Source organism: Babylonia areolata, chromosome 27 (genome assembly GCF_041734735.1).
Source record: "Babylonia areolata isolate BAREFJ2019XMU chromosome 27, ASM4173473v1, whole genome shotgun sequence".
Classification (NCBI taxonomy): Eukaryota; Metazoa; Mollusca; class Gastropoda; order Neogastropoda; family Buccinidae; genus Babylonia; species Babylonia areolata.
In genome coordinates this window covers 2,831,088-2,852,150 of record NC_134902.1, presented here as the reverse complement: position 1 = coordinate 2,852,150, position 21,063 = coordinate 2,831,088, and the positions used below count along the sequence as shown (strand labels likewise).

Sequence of the window (21,063 nt, the reverse complement as noted above, 5' to 3'; positions counted from 1 at the left end):
TAAGGCTACAGCACTAAGTCCCAGTGCAATTTGACTTCTAGTCTGAGAGACATAGTCATTCATGAAAGACTAAGCTGCAAATGATTTCCCTCTGCAATCAAGAAACCACTGATAATACAGCTCTCACCTTGCAGTTGGCCATACTAAAAACGTATGTCAGATCAGTGCCTTGATGTCAATAGCCAGTACAACACATCTTGAGCCACTTACCTCCCTGCCCCGCCCTGCTCCATCCCAGACTCAGTGCGCACCACTCACAGCCAGAGGCCTGTCATGGATCCGGTCCCCTTTCTCACTAAAGAACCTTCAGCAAAAATTTTCCCCATGGAAGCCCTCTTCCATTTGGGAATTCCACCACAGAATGAGACTCAGTGGCCTGTGGGCACATGAAATGCACTTCCACAGCCTGATCCAACCCAGCCATTGACTGCCGACAACTTTCTGCAGGTTACTCCAACATGCCACACTCAGGCAGAGAAGCCACCAAGCCTTCCGTATGTCCCTTCGTGATGGTACCTACCTGGGCAATTACACAACCCTGTCCCAGAGACACCAGGGACATCAAGTCTTTTGTTGCCAAATGTCTGCCATTCTATGCATAGGCAACATGCCAGTGCTGTCATTTTTTGACAACGTCAAAAAAGGGGGGAGGGGCAGAGGGGGGGGAGTGCCCATCGCCTATCAGCTCGCATGGAGGAGCTCCACAGATCTGGCTGTCATGCCTGAGGCAGGCCCAACACGGTGACCTACCTCTGTCTCATGCCACAGTTTCCTTCAAACACAAAAACCACTTCCACTATCGGCCCACAAATCCGTTGTGGAATCATCAGATCAAACCACATGCGCACCTCCTTGCATTGACGCTCATTCGCGCTCATCCGCTCAGCTGTGGTCCACAGACCTCCCCCACAATACAGCTGTGGACCTCTGTCTTCTTTACCCGCACTAATGTCCTTAGGCGACACAGTACACTCTACTTTCGTCAAATTCTACTTGAGGGACACCTATCGCCTTAGGGATAATGACTCATCGACTTCTACCAGAGAGATGTCGCACGCCTGCGGGTTGATGGCGCAAGAGCCATCGCTTCTGTGGTAGCTGCACAACAGACCATCACAGCACACAGACAGTAGAACAGGTGAGCCCTCCACCTTGTCGCGCTATTCTGCACTAGTTGGGTCACGGTTAAGTATGTGTAATTAAAAGGAAATTTTCTATCTAAAATTACGTTTAAATAACATACTTACCGTGACCCAAATTTAAGACCCTCCCGTCCTCCCCGCTTCCTGTTCTCCCTGCTTGCTGCGCTGGTGATGGCATATTGCCGTCAAAAGAGGGCGATAACCAGCGGGACAAAGGGGAGGTTACCTACTTCCGGGAGGTTATCGGCCGTAGTTTCGTCTGCTCCGCATAGGCGGATAGTAGTTTGCACAGGACAGGAATGTCAGACCCCTGCCGGAGTCTGCACTAGTTGGGTCACGGTAAGTATGTTATTTAAACGTAATTTTAGATAGAAAATTTCCTGTTGTTTGTACAGGAGCACTGCGAGAACTCCAGCGACTGGTAGTACAATCCAACCAGCTGACCAGCCTTCCACGCACAATAGGGTGAGGGTGTGTGTGTGTGTGTCTGTGTGTGGGTGTGGGTGTGTGTGTGTGTGTGTGTGCACCAGCGTGTTGGGTCTGGGCATAGGTGAGGTGTCTGCTTCCTTTTCTTCATATATATATATTTTTTTTTTAATTTTAATGCAGCAGATATGTTGAGTATATGGATGAACCCTCACACTTTGACGCCTCCTTGAAACTGTAAGTGTAACTATGTTTGCTAACGTGTGTGACTGACTAATACATGTCAACAGTCTTACAGCGTGGGTATGACAAAGTATGTATGGTTAACTTTTCCGGGTTTTTTTTTTTTTTTTTTTTAAACTGATGACTGGTTTTGAAAACCTTTGAAGATATTTCTTTTCCCACATTATTTCTGTTACTGTTTTCTTTGTTGTTTGTGGTAACAGCTGTTATTGAGTATCGTATATGTGTTGGGTTTTGGCAGTGTGATAAGAACTGACATTATTGTGTATATGGTGGTGTTTGTTTTTTTTTTTCACTGTGATAAGAGCTGACTTTGAGTATTGTATATATGGTGATGTTTGTTTTTTTCAGTGTGATAAGAACTGACTTTTGAGTATTGTATATATGGTGGTGGTTGTTTTTTTCAATGTGATAAGAGCTGACTTTTGAGTATTGTATATATGGTGGTGTTTGTTTTTTTCAATGTGATAAGAACTGACTTTTGAGTATTGTATATATGGTGGTGTTTGTTTTTTTCAGTGTGATAAGAACTGACTTTTGAGTATTGTATATATGGTGGTGTTTGTTTTTTTCAATGTGATAAGAAGTGACTTTGAGTATTGTATATATGGTGGTGGTTGTTTTTTCACTGTGATAAGAAGTGACTTTGAGTATTGTATATATGGTGGTGTTTGTTTTTTCACTGTGATAAGAACTGACTTTTGAGTATTGTATATATGGTGGTGTTTGTTTTTTTCAGTGTGATAAGAAGTGACTTTGAGTATTGTATTTGTGCTGGTTTGTTTTTCTGGCAGGTTGTTAAAGAACTTGCAGTATCTGGGATCAGGGGAAAACAATCTGACATCCATTCCATCAGAAATAGGTGAGGATAGGAGTGACTGGTGGTGGTGAGAGTGTGCCTGATGGCTTTCTTTAGTTTACAGTGGTGGTGAGAGTGTGCCTGACGGCTTTCTTTAGTTTACAGTGGTGGTGAGAGTGTGCCTGATGGCTTTCTTTAGTTTACAGTGGTGGTGAGAGTGTGCCTGACGGCTTTCTTTAGTTTACAGTGGTGTTGAGAGTGTGCCTGACGGCTTTCCTTAGTTTACAGTGGTGGTGAGAGTGTGCCTGATGGCTTTCCTTAGTTTACAGTGGTGTTGAGAGTGTGCCTGATGGCTTTCATTAGTTTACAGTGGTGTTGAGAGTGTGCCTGATGGCTTTCCTTAGTTTACAGTGGTGTTGAGAGTGTGCCTGATGGCTTTCATTAGTTTACAGTGGTGTTGAGAGTGTGCCTGATGGCTTTCCTTAGTTTACAGTGGTGGTGAGAGTGTGCCTGATGGCTTTCCTTAGTTTACAGTGGTGGTGAGAGTGTGCCTGGTGGCTTTCATTAGTTTACAGTGGTGTTGAGAGTGTGCCTGATGACTTTCCTCAGTTTACAGTGGTGGTGAGAGTGTGCCTGATGGCTTTCATTAGTTTACAGTGGTGGTGAGAGTGTGCCTGACGGCTTTCTTTAGTTTACAGTGGTGGTGAGAGTGTGCCTGAAGGCTTTCCTTAGTTTACAGTGGTGGTGAGAGTGTGCCTGATGGCTTTCTTTAGTTTACAGTGGTGTTGAGAGTGTGCCTGATGGCTTTCATTAGTTTACAGTGGTGGTGAGAGTGTGCCTGACGGCTTTCCTTAGTTTACAGTGGTGGTGAGAGTGTGCCTGATGGCTTTCCTTAGTTTACAGTGGTGTTGAGAGTGTGCCTGATGGCTTTCATTAGTTTACAGTGGTGGTGAGAGTGTGCCTGACGGCTTTCCTTAGTTTACAGTGGTGGTGAGAGTGTGCCTGACGGCTTTCCTTAGTTTACAGTGGTGTTGAGAGTGTGCCTGATGGCTTTCATTAGTTTACAGTGGTGGTGAGAGTGTGCCTGACGGCTTTCCTTAGTTTACAGTGGTGTTGAGAGTGTGCCTGATGGCTTTCTTTAGTTTACAGTGGTGGTGAGAGTGTGCCTGACGGCTTTCTTTAGTTTACAGTGGTGGTGAGAGTGTGCCTGACGGCTTTCTTTAGTTTACAGTGGTGGTGAGAGTGTGCCTGACGGCTTTCTTTAGTTTACAGTGGTGTTGAGAGTGTGCCTGACGGCTTTCCTTAGTTTACAGTGGTGGTGAGAGTGTGCCTGATGGCTTTCTTTAGTTTACAGTGGTGGTGAGAGTGTGCCTGATGGCTTTCTTTAGTTTACAGAGAACTTCTTCTTCTTCTTTTTCTTCTGCGTTCGTGGGCTGTAACCCCCACGTTCACTCGTATGCACATGAGTGGGCTTTTACGTGTATGACCATTTTTACCCCGCCATGTAGGCAGCCATACTCCGCTTTCGGGGGTGTGCATGCTGGGTATGTTCTTGTTTCCATAACCCACCGAACGCTGACATGGATTACAGGATCTTTAATGTGCGCATTTGATCTTCTGCTTGCATATACGCATATACACATGAAGGGGGTTCAGGCACTAGCAGGTCTGCACATGTGTTGACCTTGGAGATAGTAAAAATCTCCACCCTTTACCCACCAGGCGCCGTCACCGTGATTCGAACCCGGGACCCTCAGATTGACAGTCCAACGCTTTAACCACTCGGCTGTTGCGCCCATCGTTTACAGAGAACGACAGACCCTGTCCCCTCCTCTCCTCAAGGAATGGACTGTTCTACTTTTCTTTGTGTGGTTTCTCAAATTGATGATAAATAGACATGTGTATATGTATGTATATAGGTATCTGTGTGTGTGTGTGTTTCGGGATGAGCCCTCGACTTTGAACAGACCTCCTGAAACTCCTGCATCAATCCAACTCAGTAGAATCCTTTTGATCCACCAGTTTCTATTGTCCAACTGGACTGGATAATATGCCAAGATATCTGTTAAGAATGAGAGAGGGTGTGTGTGTGTTAAGAATGAGAGAGAGGGGGTGTGTGTATGTTTGTGCACAGACGTGTGTGTGTGTGTGTGTACATGCATGCGTGCACATTCAGGGAGGGAGGATGTGATTGGGGAAGGAGAACACAGTTCATTTGGTTGTTTCATGAAATGCATCCAGCAGATCTGTCCAGATGTACACACCCTTTAAACATTCATCATTATTGGGATTTGATGTGATGTACTGTATTTGTGATGTATTGTGATGTGTAACTGATGTGACGTGATGTGATATGATGTGATGTACTGTACATGTGTGATGTATTGTGATGCTTTGTATGACATGTGACATATTGTGATGAATAACTGATGTGTAATGTGATGTGATGCACAGCTGATGTGATGTGATGCAGTACATGTGTGACACGACGTGATGTTCTGTGCTGCGCATTGCAGGGTCGTTGGAGAACCTGGAGTCTCTGTACATCAATGACAACCCAGAGCTGCACAGCCTGCCCTACGAGCTGGCCTACTGCGCCAACCTGCAGATCATGAGCATCGAGAACTGCCCCCTGTCTCAGATCCCTGCAGAAATCGTCGCCAGGGGGCCTTCCCTCGTCATACAGGTAGGGGAAATACTGCTGCTATTCACAGGTATTGAAGTCTCTCTGTCGTACAGGTAGGGGAAATACTGCTGCTACTGCTATTCACGGGTATTGAAGTCTGTCATACAGGTAGGGAAATACTGCTGCTACTGCTATTCACGGGTATTGAAGTCTGTCATACAGGTAGGGAAATACTGCTGCTACTGCTATTCACGGGTATTGAAGTCTGTCATACAGGTAGGGAAATACTGCTGCTACTGCTATTCACAGGTATTGAAATCTGTCATACAGGTAGGGGAGATACTGCTGCTACTGCTATTCACAGGTATTGAAGTCTGTCATACAGGTAGGGGAAATGCTACTGCTATTCACAGGTATTGAAGTCTCTCTGTCATACAGGTAGGGGAGATACTGCTGCTACTGCTATTCACAGGTATTGAAGTCTGTCATACAGGTAGGGAAAATGCTACTGCTATTCACAGGTATTGAAGTCTCTCTGTCATACAGGTAGGGGAGATACTGCTGCTACTGCTATTCACAGGTATTGAAGTCTCTCTGTCATACAGGTAGGGGAGATGCTACTGCTATTCACAGGTATTGAAGTCTCTCTGTCATACAGGTAGGGGAGTGATGGCCTAGAGGTAACACGTCCGCCTAGGAAGCGAGAGAATATTAGTGCACTGGTTCGAATCACAGCTCAGCCACCGATATTTTCTCCCCCTCCACTAGACCTTGAGTTGTGGTCTGGATGCTAGTCATTCGGATGAGACGATAAATTGAGGTCCCATGTGCAACATGCACTTAGCGCACGTAAAAGAACCCACGGCAACAAAAGGGTTGTTCCTGGCAAAATTCTGTAGAAAAATCCACTTCGATAGGAAGAGCAAATAAAACTGTACGCAGGAAAAAAATACCAAAAAATGGGTGGCACTGCAGTGTAGCGACGCGCTCTCCCAGGGGAGAGCAGCTCGAATTTCATGCAGAGAAATCTGTTGTGACAAAAAGAGAAATGCAAATACAAATACTGCTGCTACTGCTGTTCACAGATATTGAAGTCTCTCTTGTCATATAGGTAGGGAAAACACTGCTACTACTTATCACAGTTATTGAAGTCTCTTTTGTCATACAGGTAGGAAAAACACTACTGCTACTATTCACAGATATTTAGGTCTCTCTCATCGCACAGGTAGCAAAAAGACTACTACTGCTACAACTATTCTCAGGTATTGAAGCCGCTGTCGTCATACAGGTAGGAAAAATACTTCTGCTGCTACAACAACCACTGTTCACAGATATTGAAGTCTCTTTCTCAAAGTCTAATCCCCACATCCCCTAAAGAGAAGGAAGGAGAAGACGTCACCAGTGTTATGAAATAGGTATACGTGTATGGATACTGTACAGGTATGCTGTGTTTGTTATGAAATAGGTATACATGTATGGATACTGTACAGGTATGCTGTTATGAAATAGGTATATGTGTATGGATACTATACAGGCATGCTGTGTATGTTATGAAATAGGTATACATGTATGGATACTGTACAGGCATGCTGTGTTTGTTATGAAATAGGTATACATGTATGGATACTGTACAGGCATGCTGTGTTTGTTATGAAATAGGTATACATGTATGGATACTATACAGGCATGCTGTGTTATGAAATAGGTATACATGTATGGATACTGTACAGGCATGCTGTGTTTGTTATGAAATAGGTATACATGTATGGATACTGTACAGGCATGCTGTTATGAAATAGGTATACATGTATGGATACTGTACAGGCATGCTGTGTTTGTTATGAAATAGGTATACATGTATGGATACTGTACAGGCATGCTGTGTTATGAAATAGGTATACATGTATGGATACTGTACAGGCATGCTGTGTTTGTTATGAAATAGGTATACATGTATGGATACTGTACAGGCATGCTGTGTTATGAAATAGGTATACATGTATGGATACTGTACAGGCATGCTGTGTTTGTTATGAAATAGGTATACATGTATGGATACTGTACAGGCATACTGTGTTATGAAATAGGTATACATGTATGGATACTGTACAGGCATACTGTGTTATGAAATAGGTATACATGTATGGATACTGCATAGACATGCTGTGTTTGTTTCAGTACCTCAAGCTCCAAGGACCGTACTGCCAGTAACTGCTGTCCCCCCCCCCCCTACATCCCCCTCCTCCCTCCCTCCCTGTAGCCACAGTGACGATGGTGGAGTGGTGGTGTTGGTGTGCGTTGCATGCTGCGTCGGATTGGACCATGCTTAGGGGTGGGCCTGTGCTGTGTGCAATCCTGGCCTGCAGTGCTGTGCTGTTCTGAGGACACTGCAGACACACAGAGAGAACCTTGGCTGCCAGTTCTGTGCTGTGCTGTGTTGAGGACACTGCAGACACACAGAGAGAGAACCTTGGCTGGCAGTGCTGTGCTGTGCTGTGTTGTCAGCTTTGTGAAAGTGGACACAGCAAACAGAGAAAGAGAACTTTAGCTGTCAGTGCTGCGGCGTACTGTGCTGTGGGCTGTGTGAAAGTGGACACAGCAAACAGAGAGAGAAAGAGAGAAGCAAGACCAGCTGACATCCTGTGCTGTGCTGTGCTGTGCTGTGGGTGTGGTGAAAGGGAACTCTGCAAACAGAGAAGACTGGAAGACCTGCACTGCTCTGCACTGTGGGCAGGGAACACCACCAAGACACACTGCACTGGTTGGCTGTGTTGCAAGAGCTCTGTGTCTTTCCGACCATGGCTGGCATCAATGCAAAACTGGCCAGCTTCAGCAGAATCAGTTCCACAGTGTGGTGTGAATGGGGACATGCTTGCCCCCCTCCCCCTACCCCCCCTGACCCCCACCCTGGGCTTGAGGCAACATGGTACTGAACCCAGTTCCTGACGTGGAAAGAAAAAGAATTGAACCTGAGGACAGCGGGAATGTGTGAGCATTGTACATCGGTGGTGTTGTGGAGTGGTTCCGTTGACAGGATGCTTTGTGAAACGTTTCAGTGTGGTTTCCGCAGAAAGGGATTTAACCAAAGCATTTGTATGTATAGCCTAGACAAGACATAGCCGACCATTTATAAGGATTCTATGTGACTTTTTGCTTGGAGAGTTCTATGATTTGGAAGGTGGATTTTTCGGGGGTGGAGGTGGGGGTTGAGCCTTTTTTTCTGAAAACAGTCCTGCAGTGCAATTGATGGAGAGAAGAACAGAAAGTGGAAAGTTGACAAACGGTGTTTAGTGGAGTGGTCGTGACAACGGTTTTTTGGGGGGATCAGCAGCAGTTTTTTCACAGCGCATACGTAGAGTGAAATACGCATACATGATGTGCTGTTAGATTGGAATGATGGGCGCTGAATTTCTAAGACTGTTGACTGTGGTGATATGAATAATGATGTTTTTGGGGGTTTGTTTGGTTTTATTTTAGCCAAGTCTGGTGGAGCTGCTGGCTGTCTTGAAACCTGTAGTGGTATAGTCACCAGATGATGTAGGACATTGTCAACAGGTCATAAAGCCGTATGAGCAATATGGACCTTGGTGTAGTTTTCTAAACTTTCAGTACATTGATTGTGGTGTTTGTTAAGCAAGAGGAAGCGTGTTGAAAGCATAACTGTTCGACAAACAAGTAGACATTGAATTCTACTATCGCTGTATGAAGTTAAGTGAATTTAAAACAGGTGTGTGTGTGTGTGAAGATCAGTTGAATTCTATGGCTGTATGAAGTAAAGTGATTTTTCAACACAGTGACTGGTGGGAAACGGTGAAGGGCCGTGCTTCCCACTTGCTGTTCTCAGCAAGCTCGCTCACTGTTTTATGCACCTTTTTACATCCAGTGCTTGGTATGTAGAGAGTTAGAGGTTTGCTTGCTTTTTGTTTTTGCTGCATGACGATGAAGAAATCACTTCAGCGTATGCTACAGAAAATGTGTATGTGTGTAAAAGGTAGGGGTGATGGGAGGTAGTGACTGTAACATCCTGATGATAGCGCAAGAGCAGCATAATGGTCATTTTTCTTCTTTTTTTAAATTATTTTTTAATATATTTTTTATCCCTACACCCACAAAAAGGGTCATCACATTAGGTGGTCGTGTCACTTCAGATAGACATTGTGACCACCCTGTTCTTAATATTAAACTTGACATAGATTTGCATCAGTGCTTAATAATTATGTGGCAAATTTCTAGCTTCCGATTCTGCAGGAAAAGGAACATAAGCGTAACGTATGTAGAATGTAACCAATTTTTAACCCGTTATTTCATGCTTTGAGGAAAACGATGGGCACGCAACAGGGGAAAAAAACAGTGCGCGGTGAGTGATGGAGTATTGAGTCAAGGGCTCACCACTGGTAGTAACGAAGGAAAAGTGAGAGTGCTGTCCCTTAGTTGAGGCTGTTGGTGAGAGTAACCACCAGACATCGTTTCAGTGACTAGGGGTGTGTGTGTGGACCTGTGGTTTGACAACAGAATGGTCGCCATTGGCTGGTCAAGAACGCAGGTTTAAGTAAGTGTGAGTACCGTGGTGTTGCAGGAGTTGCGGAACTTTGTCCACAAACAACGTGAGTTGCTCCACATGGGAGAGAGAGAGAGAGACATGCTGTGGTCGTTCCAAACCCAGGAAAAAGGGGAGAGAAACATTGGTGCTGCTGTGGGGGGAAAGGGGGTGGTTACTGCCCCTTGTGGTTATGGGAGGGAGAGAGACAAAGAGACGTGGAGACACACACACACACACACACACTGACTCACACTCACACACACACACACACACTCACACTCACACGTACACACACACACACACACACACACAGCACTCTCTTCTTGTCATCATTTGTCAGAAGCTGGTGCTTTGATGGCAATTCTTTTCATTGTGTTGGTGTGGAGTTTTTATATACTACTACTACTACTACTACGTGTGACGACTTTTTTTTTTTTTTGATGTCCTGTGTACATTTGTTCTTTAGCATCATGGAGTGTATTTAAAAAGTGTTGCCCATGAATGAGGTGTGCTGGTTGCTGCATGCCTGGAATGTCTTCTCTGTGTGTGGTGTGTGCGTAACGCTGTGTTCAAATACATGTATATATGTCATTTTAAAAAAAAGGGGTTCCTTGATTTTAAAAAAAATCCTTTGTGCGTGTGTGTGTGTGTGTGTGTTTTCCAGTGTCTGTGTCATTTCTTGATAAAAGAGTGGACTTGGCTTTTTCTGTGGAGCTTGTGGACTGTGGCTGTCGTGTATATTGTGGGGGGTGGGGTGGGGCAGCGTATAACTTTATTATTATAAACACGTACCCTGGTTTAGTATGTCGTGTATTCTGTGTACAACTGTAAAGGCATGCTGTACTTGAGAGAAGCGGTCCTTGAGTGATTGTGCTGGACTTTGTGTGTGGTGTGTGGGTGAGTGTGCGTGTGATGAAAAGACGAGTGTCTTCAACTAGTATGAATGTATTTTCAGACCGTGGTCGTCTGCTTGCGAGGAGTGCTGGGTCGGTGAGGTGACAGGGATTCAGTCGGAACAGGGGGTGTTCAGTGTGTGAAGCATCCACAACTGGGTTCTTGGGTCATAGCCACGCGTGTGGTGCTAGTTTGTATTAAATTGTAATATTGACAAGTTGAGGGCAAATTGTGTCGGCTTTATCTGGGATTAGAGGGCAGATGGAAAAAGTTCAAAAGGAAAAAAAAGTAGAACCAGGGCGGTGAGGATGGGGTATGGTTTTTCAGGTATCTGTGATAGTTTGGGGAAGGGAAAAGTTGTGGGAAGGAGGAGAGAGAGAGAGAGAGAGAAATTACAAAACAGAGTAAGGAATATGCACACGTGTGTACTGGAAGACAAAAAGATGTTCGATAGAGTGAAGTTTAGACTTAGAGCATTGAAATGTTTTTGCTTCTCAATATTTGCATTATTACCATTATCATGAAAATCAGATTGTGTTATGCAGTTACTGTTTACCCAAACTGAACTCAGAAAACACACTTCCTGTTTTTTGGCTTGTCATACTTGGTAAAACAAAAAAATTTGTCGTACAAGTGCTCAGTCCTGGGAGACTGGAAGTTATACGAACTTCTTTGTATTTTTCAAGAAGTATTTTATCCATGTATTTGATCAGCTTTCAATCGTTGGGACTGTCGTGATGGTAACCATAACTTGGAAAAAGAAAAGGGAAAACAAAAAAAAATGTTTGAAGGAAGGAAGGAGGTGGTAAGAGGGATAGGGGTGGATTGGTGGTTCGTCGGCTGTGCCGTGTTGAAATGAGTTTGTAGCTGTGGTTGTGGGAGTCCGTGAAGAGGAGAAAGAAAGGAGTTGATGAGGAAACAACCCATATTGACGCAACCTCTGTGGTAATATTGTAGCCTTCAACTTAGGAAGCAGGGAGGGGAGGGGGGGGGGGGGGAATCAGCCTTTCTTTCCACTTAACCCTTTCACCGCCATGGTCGCATTTCGGCACCAGCTAGGTAAAGCACCCATGTCACTGAAATGCAACCAGATGATGGGCCTTTTGTGCATTAACCTAATGCTCTTTAATTTTCAGTGGTAGGATTGGCTTTTTTTTTTTCTACACATCACAGGGGAATCCCCAGCTATTCTTAGACACCATCTTTTCTGTGGTTCCTGCACAAGGTTAATTTGCACTCTAAACTGACTGGCGGTGGAAAGGGTTAATGCTTACAGCAAACAGAAATGCTCAGGTGGTCGAGTACATAGATTTCTAGTAATTTATTTATTTATTTATTTATTTTATTGGTTTTATGTCGAGGGTCTGTTTTTTTCCACTCCTTCATCACATATGTTGAAAAATAGGAGTTACTTTTCTTGGAATGACATGACAGTAAAATATATTGCATGAGTAAGTGAACTTTTTTTATTTATTTATTTTTTTTTTTAATGATTTTTTGATTGTGTCCGAGTTAAAAAGAAGGGCGCAGTTCAAAGAGGTGATGCGATCTCTTTTTGAAGCGGGGGTTGTGAATGTAATTTTAAAGGATTGATTCTACTTGGTGTTCGATTTTTAGTAGCATTTTAGTTGTGAGGGGAAGAAAACAAGAAACAAGCAAACAAACAAAAAGAAAGGAAAAAAAACTGTAAGAAAATGAACTTTTAAAAATGGATTGGACAATTATGAAGGAAATTATCAGCACTAAAAGTGATATTTTAGTGCTGAATAGACAACAGTCCTTGATACAGCAGTTCTAGGTGAATGATGAGACGATAAACCGAGGTCCCGTGTGCAGCATGCACTTAGCGCATGTAAAAGTACCCATGGCAACAAAAGGGTTGTTCCTGGCAAAATTCTGTAAAAAAAAAAATCCACTTCGACAGGAAAAACAAAAAAAAAGGGTGGCGCTGTAGTGTAGCAACTCGCTCTCCCTGGGGAGAGCAGCTCGAATTTCACTCGGAGAAATCTGTTGTGATAAAAAGAAATAGAAATACAAATGTTGTGATGTTTATTAAGAACAAACGTGTGTGTTACCTGCCATGTTTGAAAGGAAATACAGCATGTTTTGCAGATATTATTGCACTTGTAGTAAACACAAACCATGTACAGTAGTATTTACACAAGAGAGGTATAGATCATCAGTAGAGAAAAACAAGAAAAAAAACAAGAAAAAAAAACTTGTTTTGGATCCGCACGTTAGACTGGGCCCTATGTGCGATGCGTCCGTGGTGGCGGCCGTGACATCGGATCACGCGACCCCCCACGCGGCATGCCTCGACCGTCTCGGATTCAATGGCGACCGAGGCGCGTAGGGATACCTTTCCCTGGTGTAGGGAGGAAGGTGGGCCACTAGTCAGACCCCTGCCGGAGTCTGCACTAGTTGGGTCACGGTAAGTATGTTATTTAAACATAATTTTAGATAGAAAATTTCCTCTTAAAACCACTTAATAAAAATGATTGTAAGAGACAAAAGCAAGGGGGGAAGAATGTCATGCCAGCATAATGCTTACATTGTAGTTCGGTGAATTCCATGTGTTGTTTAGAACTGTGTTTTGTGTATTCTTTTGATCAGTTTATCACCCAGTATTGCCGTGTATCTCTTTTGGTTAAAAACAACTACGGAACGGCCCACAGCAAAATAATGGAATGAATCTAAGCAAGGTAATAAGTATCAGAAGTTAATTCTGTATTTTTTAAAAAATTTCATTGTAATTTTATTCATTTATGTATATATTTATTTAGTTTTTTTAACTTTTACTGCTGGGGTGGAATAGGGGGGTTCTTTGTTTCCCCCACCCCATTTGAAAAACAAAGATGTGAGTGTAAGGCAGAGTGACTCACTGCTTCAGTGTTCTGATGGTGTACAGAAATGTGATCCCCAACAGTTGAAAAAACAAAATGAAACAAAAAAAAACAACCAAACATAATTACCAGGAGAACCAATGTTCACAGTTTACGCTCGACCCAGTATAGACATTTGTCAGTCTTGGGAGACTATGGAGCTGTGCTCTGGGTACTTCTTCTTCTTCTTCTTCTTTTTCTTAGCTGATTCACAGTGTCAGTCCAGCTTGTCTGGTGATTGACGTCGTCCTCTCCAAGTCCTGTCTGGAGACATGAAGCTTGGTGTACGGTAGGGTTGATGTTGGCCGCTCTGGGTGGTGATTGACACAGCGTGGGGTGTGGCTGGACAGGTCAGTACAGGACTGACAGTCTCTTCCACACTGTGCTCAGGTGAAGTCTGACGCTGTCTGTCTGTCTGGCTTTGGGCATTTCTCCTCGGAACGCTGGGCAAGCATCTCTTCGAGCTTGGAGAGGCCTTTATGCACTGTCTGCCTCCAAGCGGATCGTTCTGAGGCTGCAGCATCCCAGGTGTTGAGCTTCTCCTTCTTCTTCTTCCTCGTTCGCCTCCCGTTAGGTGAGCAGCCCTGTGTCCTCGATGAAGGCTGCCGTCCGTCGCAGCTCCTCTAGGAGGGTGCCGTACAGCTTGGTGTTGAGGTTGATGTTCAGGTTGTCAGATTCCTCCTGCAGACATCTTTAACTCACTCAGGACGACAAGTTTTCTCTCTTGCTTTTCCCCACAGACGGGCCATTCGTAAGGGTTTGGAAAAAAATTACAAAAAATACAAAATACTGTGTAAGAAAATGAAACTTTCAGAACTGGTTTATTACGTGTTGAGCTATTACATTAAAAAAAAAAATTTCTCATCTTATTTTTACAGTTTTGCCATATGTAGAAAATACTGCCAATTTTTCACCCCAAATCACCATACCCATGCTCGCTTTCTGCATTAAATTCGCTTTCTTCTTCGTCATCATCCACCTCTTCAATGTCCGACCCTTCAGTTTGTAGCATTTCAAGTACTTCGGCAACCTTAAAACGTTGCCGTCACTGCCTGGTTCGCTTCACAACATTCTGAGAAGAGCCCGCTTTGCTAACAGGCTGGCACGCGAGCAGACGACCGGTCAGTGACTTTGTCAGCGTGTGTGCGAGACGGGCCACACATCCCAGGCTGACCAATCATACTGTTCGATTGTGGAGTGACCCAGAATAGCGCACTCTGCTTGGCTAATCACAAAATCACGTGTACAGCGCATGATGGAATTTTACTTTTGAAGAATGCTATTCCATTCCTTCGTCCGAATCCGTTTTGTGTAGGAATGCGTGAGCATTCCTTTGTCCGGAGAGAGTTAAAGCACAGTTGGGGGTCTGCCTGTGGGACCTTTTTTATGTGTAAGTTCTCAGCAAAAGGAGATCATTGGGGATCTGGCCATCGTGCTTTGATGCGATGTGTTTACATCCCAGTTTACACTACAGCTTGCACTCCAGTTTACGCTACAGTTAACACTTGGGTTGACAGTTTACACCCTTATGTGTACAATTTGCACTCCTGTTTGCACTCTACAGTTTACACTCCAGTTTACAGTTCGCACACCAGTGTACAGTTTACACTCTACAGTTTACACTCCAGTTGACAGTTTGCACACCAGTTTACAATACTGTTTACGCTACATTTTACAGATTACACCACGGTTTATAGTTTACACTCCAGATTTGCAGTTTACACTCAGTTTTACAGTTCACACTCTACAGTTTACATTCCAGTTTACAGTTAAGTGACTGGGGATGGTCAGTATCCTCTCTCTGTTCCCCCCACAGACACCCCCTACGATGTCCAGGAGGTGTCTGGATGGCCCAGCCTGTAGCTTTCTTCCTAAGAGATGCCGTATTCTTTGTCTTCATCCACTTCTTAGTGTTGGAATCTTCTGCCTGTTCCATGTAAATGACTTCAGCGGAGGTTAAACGTCCTCCCTGCCTATTGTGTCGATCGTATGGAGAGAGAGCTAATACTGTAAATTACAGTTCACACCCCAGCTTATACCCAAGTTTACAGTGTACACTCGACCCAGGAGTGAAGAAAACAGGCTGACAACAAGTTGTTCAGGGTTTTGCGGTATGTCAAGGGGAGAGGTGGCCCAGCGGGCTGGAGAGACCATGCTGCCTGCAGGTAACGAGTAGAGCCCCAGGTTCAAGTCCTGGGTAGAGGTTGGTCCTGTCCCTGCGCGGCGTGGATGAGTGATGGCGGTGTGGGTGCTAGTCTTTCAGATCATGTGATACAACAAGTTCCCAGTGTACAGATTGAGAGTTGAGTCGGAGCACTTGTGGAAAGATCGTGTGGTGAGGGAGGGGGTGTCGTTAGCTAAACTGCAGAAACCTGCATGCATTCACAGTGACGTGCACACATACACACACACACACACACAGAGTGACAAACATACATGCCACCCCACCCCCACGCACATGAACGCACACACACAGTGGCGCGCACACACACACGTATACACACACACACACACACATGCACATGTACACAAACAAACACACACACACAAAGTGACAAACACACACACAACACACACACACACACACACACACAGTGAAGTATCCTGAACAAGTGATACTAAACAGAGACAACCTGTCTCTCACAAAGCCAAAGAAAACTTGACAGTACTGTGGGTCTGGCCCAACAACAACAGCAACATCATCAAAAACAACAACAGCAACATCATCATCAACAACAACAACAACATCATCAACAACAGCAACAACATCAACAACGGCGGCGACGACAATGACCGCAGCAACAACAGCAACTACAAAAACAACAATAATAGCGGACAACAACAAAAAGCACATTTCTTTTCTTCCCTGTCTCCGACAGCTCTGGTATTAATTTGTACCAGTTAGTTCTTTTTTTTTTCCCTGAATACCATTCATTTTTTTAATCAAAAAAAAAAAAAGGTGAATGTTGGCATATATCCACCCTTTCAGTTGCATCAGGGAAGGGTTGCTGTGAGCAATCCAAGCAGTGCTGAGTTTGTTAGTGTTAAGAATTTTCCTGTCTGCGTAATTCGAAACCAAGTGCTTGAGGAGACAACTACACATCTCCTACAAGGAGCACAAGACCAATGACTATGTGCGGAACCTGGTCAGCAACCTTGTTCGGCCCCAAGAACCACTGTTGGCGACTGTCAAACGATGGAAGATGGCATGGTTTGGTCACGTCATACGACATAACACCCTCTCCAAAACCATCCTGCAAGGGACTGTAGAGGGAGGGCGCAGACGGGGGCGGCAGAGAAAGAGCTGGTCCGACAACGTCAAGGAATGGACCAAAATGACGATGCCGGATCTCCTCACGACAGCTGCCAACAGAACGGCGTGGCGAGCTATGACATCTTCCTCATGTCCCCCCGATGACCCCAGCGGTCGAGGGAATGAGTGAGTGAGTAATTCCCTAGAATTGGGGAACATTCTCAGGAACATTTTCAAATGCCTGGCAAACTTGGCGCTGCTGTCATTGCTGTTGCAGCCCTCCCCCCCCCCCCCCCCTCAAGGTCTGAAATGTGTACAAGCTGTACAAAACCTGATTAACTAACATGCTTTTGTTAATCAATCTGCTTTAAAAAAAAAAAAAAAAATTAAAAAAAAAAAAAGTGAATAAACGCTTGGTATTTATAATAATGTAGGACATTGTATGTCCATTTCGCTTTCCCCTCTACCCGTTGTATTTATATAGTTGAAACCTGTGTACAATTCGTATTTATAGATGCGTAAATATGAGTACTGACGTGTGTCTGCTGGTTGAAGCCTTGTATGACTCGTATTCATAGACGTGTAAATATGAGTACCGGCGAGTGTGTCTACGTTTGAAGGATGTAAAAGATGTACCTGTTGGTTAGTATGATGTGCTGTTTGCAGCATGCAAAAGAAGGAACCTGGTTGAGTCAGGATGTTGGTTTTTTTTTTTGCTGTGGAGTGTATTAGCGTGTAAACTGGTAGTATGAGTATGCCATGGCCTGACCTTGCTTTGTTCATGACAGAGAGTGGGCGAGTAAGTTGGGGCTTGTGACGTTTGTTCACTTAGACAAAACTGTAATCTGTGCTACCGGTATAAGATACGTTCTGTCTGTACTAGTCTGTCTTATTCTTGCTCTTTCTCTTTCTCTGTCTGTCAATCTCTCTCCCCCATCCTCCCACTCTCTATAATTCTTGCTCTCTTGGTTTCTTTTTTTATCTTCAAAATGTTATGATTATGAAGTGTGATTTATAATGATTATTATGAAATCATTATTATAAACAGTTAACCTGGGTTGGTTTTTAAAAAAAATTTTTTTAATTAATTTTTTTTAATAAGATTTCATTCCTGAAGTCTGTTGCCTTTTTAAACTTTTATATATGTTTATTTTCTTTTTCTTCCTTGGCATGGACTGGGTTCCTGACAAATATCTATCGTTCAGTGAGATATACATAGATATATATATATATATATATATATATATATATATATATATATATATATTGTATCCTTAGATATTTAACAGTGATACGGACAGTTCATCTTATTGTGTGTGAGGTTTTCATTCCTGAAGTCTTAGTCCAGCAGGGCTTCTGACTGGGCAAAAATATGTGTCCAGTGTAAATGACCTTACTTTGAATAGACAATTCACAGATGAGAGGAAGAAATGTGTCCCTGACGCTTTGGACATGGAGAGGACACACTGTATTTTCGTCAGGCAGGTCCTTGGGATGTTCTGAAAATGTCGAAAATAAGCACATAGAAAAAAAGGAAAACAAGCATCATGTAATCATGCCTGCGCATAACGTGTATGATTTATGTTTTGTGACAGACGCCACACACACGCACATGCACACACACACACACACACACACACACACTTCTTTTTTTTTATGAATTAAAACATTTTAAAACTTTTAAAGCTTTTGGAACGCTCTAAATGTTTTGTTAATTAACAGATTTTAAAGATCTTAAATGTTAATTCATTATGTATGAGTTTTTAAAGTGAAGAAAACTGTATTCACAGTTTTATATGGGTTGGTGCGAAATTGTATTTTGACTGCATGGATGGTGACCAGATTTCTGAAAAGCTGGCAGCATGGATTGAGTGTGCTCTGGACGAAAGACTGTTTCTGACCAGTTACCTGGCACAGGTTATTTCTTTCCTGTTATAAAGGTTTGAGGGTACTGTGGTTGAATCTGGTGTTGGACTTGTGATCCAGTGTTCACCAGAGACCAGGGTTGGAGGCCCTGTTTGGGCGTGGTGGTGTGTCCTTGGGGGAAAGGCACTGTACTCCCATTTCTCACTATACCCAGTTGTGACTTAGGTCAAGGAGGGTTAACTCTCTCCATACGAACGGCGAAAGAGACGACGTTAACAGCGTTTCACCCCAATTACCATCATCAAAATATTGCAAGTGGAAGGCTCTTATACTGAAGAGGTGAATGTTGACAAAGAATACCACAATTCTGACGACGGAAGCTAAATGTTGGGTCATTCAGACACCCACTGGACATCCGAGGGGTCTGTGTAGAGGAGAAGAGAGGACTGGCCGTACTGAGTGAGTTAAAAGGGTTAAAACTCTTTTTCCTATTACTTCTCTCCTGTATGGGTTGTTTCTGACCAGTTAACAGAACAGATTTTGTGTTGCCTGTCGTAATGTACAGATTATTTCTCAGCAGTTAAACTGTACAGGCTGTTTCTCAGTTTTTATGAATACGCAGTCGGAATTCTTTTTCATTCAATACTCACTGCAGATTATTCCCTGCCAGTGACATAGTATATAACACAGAAAAGATTGTTTCTGATTAGTTACACAATAGTGAAGATTATTTCTCATCTTTTACACAGCACAGATCAGTCGATGAGGGGTTAATGATAGAGGCAAGAAAAACCATAGTCTCCTTTTTTTCCATTTCTTTCACAACTAGAAAAAACGATTTATGTTAACTGCATTGATAGTTTACTTCTTTTTTTTTTCCCCAACCACCGCAAACCACAGTCATGTTTGGAAACAGTTAACACCTGTCTTGACAAAGGACATGTTTGATTTGGATGATAATGAGAAAAAAAGAATTATTACACTTTTCTGAATATTTAGATATGTTTAATTTGGCGGAATAGGCACTGGACTTTGTATAGAGTGTTCACCAGTGATCAGGGTTAGAGGCTCCATTTTACCATGGTGTTGTGTGCCCTTGGAAAAGGCACGTAACTCTTTTCCTCACTCCATCCAGGTGTGAATTGCATGGGAACTATTCCAGGAATTCTGGGAAGTGTGAAGCAAAGGATTGGGCTCCGCCTTCCTGTGCTGAGCCTAGGACATTGTGGATATGAAGTCACTGCCCGGATCGTCGTCAGAAGATTAGGGTCTTTAACTGGGGTCATGAAAGACGTAAGTCGAAGTGGGAATTTTTTTTTTTTTAATTTATTTATTTTTTAGAATAACATTGCAGGGATTGCCATTTGATACATTGTTCTTAGTTGGGAATGTTTTATAATTCAGAATGACATTGGATGGGAATGCAGAAGGTAGTGGGTTAGGGTTTAAGTGTGAATTAGCAAGGAAGGTTTTGCTGGGTTAGGGTTTAAGTGTGAATTAGCAAGGAAGGTTTTGCTGGGTTAGGGTTTAAGTGTGAATTAGCAAGGAAGGTTTTGCTGGGTTAGGGTTTAAGTGTGAATTAGCAAGGAAGGTTTTGCTGGGTTAGGGTTTAAGTGTGAATTAGCAAGGAAGGTTTTGCTGTCCGCCTGCTTGTAAAAGAGAAAGTGTGTATGGTTCATTTGACTTTCACACCAGAGTGACTTGGATACATATGCAGTCTTTCTTTTATGGTGGTTGTTTTTTTTGTGTGTTTTTTCCTGAGATTATTTGTGAGAAGCCTTTGAATGGTTTGGGTTTTTTTTTTATGTATGTGGTAAACTTATTTGTCTTGACTGAGTGGCTGTACTGCATTTTATTATTATTTTATGATTTTTTTGTGTAAAGACTGATGTATTTAAAATGTTGTGTAGGGAGTTTGTGGAGCATTGCCTGTTTGCTATGGAGACTGGCACTGATGAAGTGTGTAAAATCATTGTCATTTTCTGTTCTTTCTGTTCAGTGTACAGGTCTGTGCTTTATATTATACTGTCATAAAATGTTGGTCCCTTCACAGTGTTTACACCTTTTTGTTATTGGGGTGTGCGTGTGGGTGTGTTTTTCTGGGGGTGTGGGTGGGTTTGCACACACGCATGTACATGTATGGATTCATATATGTGTGTGTGAATATGTGTGAGTGTGTTTGTGGGTGGGTGTGAGTCTTAACATGTAATACAGAAGTCCATATTTGTGTGGGTTTTCTGTTGCTTTCTTTTTCTTTTATTTGTTCATATAGTTTTACTTTGTTTGAGTATGAAGGCCTGACTAAGCGCGTTGGGTTACGCTGCTGGTCAGGCATCTGCTTGGCAGATGTGGTGTAGCGTATATGGATTTGTCCGAACGCAGTGACGCCTCC

General features: G+C 43.3%; 1 protein-coding gene across 7 annotated transcripts in view; it reads left to right on the top strand.

Annotated features, from left to right (window-relative positions):
- The window catches only part of LOC143301581 (uncharacterized), a 63,032-nt gene extending 42,313 nt beyond the window's left edge, over nucleotides 1–20,719 (top strand). For 5 of the 7 annotated variants that reach the window (XM_076615961.1, XM_076615963.1, XM_076615962.1 and 2 more), the window contains 4 exons: nucleotides 1,538–1,607; nucleotides 2,606–2,673; nucleotides 5,127–5,296; nucleotides 7,415–20,719. In XM_076615961.1, coding sequence (XP_076472076.1) covers nucleotides 1,538–1,607; nucleotides 2,606–2,673; nucleotides 5,127–5,296; nucleotides 7,415–7,447 — 341 coding nt within the window. In that variant the 3' untranslated portion in view covers nucleotides 7,448–20,719. The remainder of the gene's footprint in view (nucleotides 1–1,537; nucleotides 1,608–2,605; nucleotides 2,674–5,126; nucleotides 5,297–7,414) is intronic. The other 2 variants (XR_013057812.1, XR_013057811.1) reach the window with 2 other exon arrangements.
- Nucleotides 20,720–21,063: the final 344 nt, after the last annotated feature.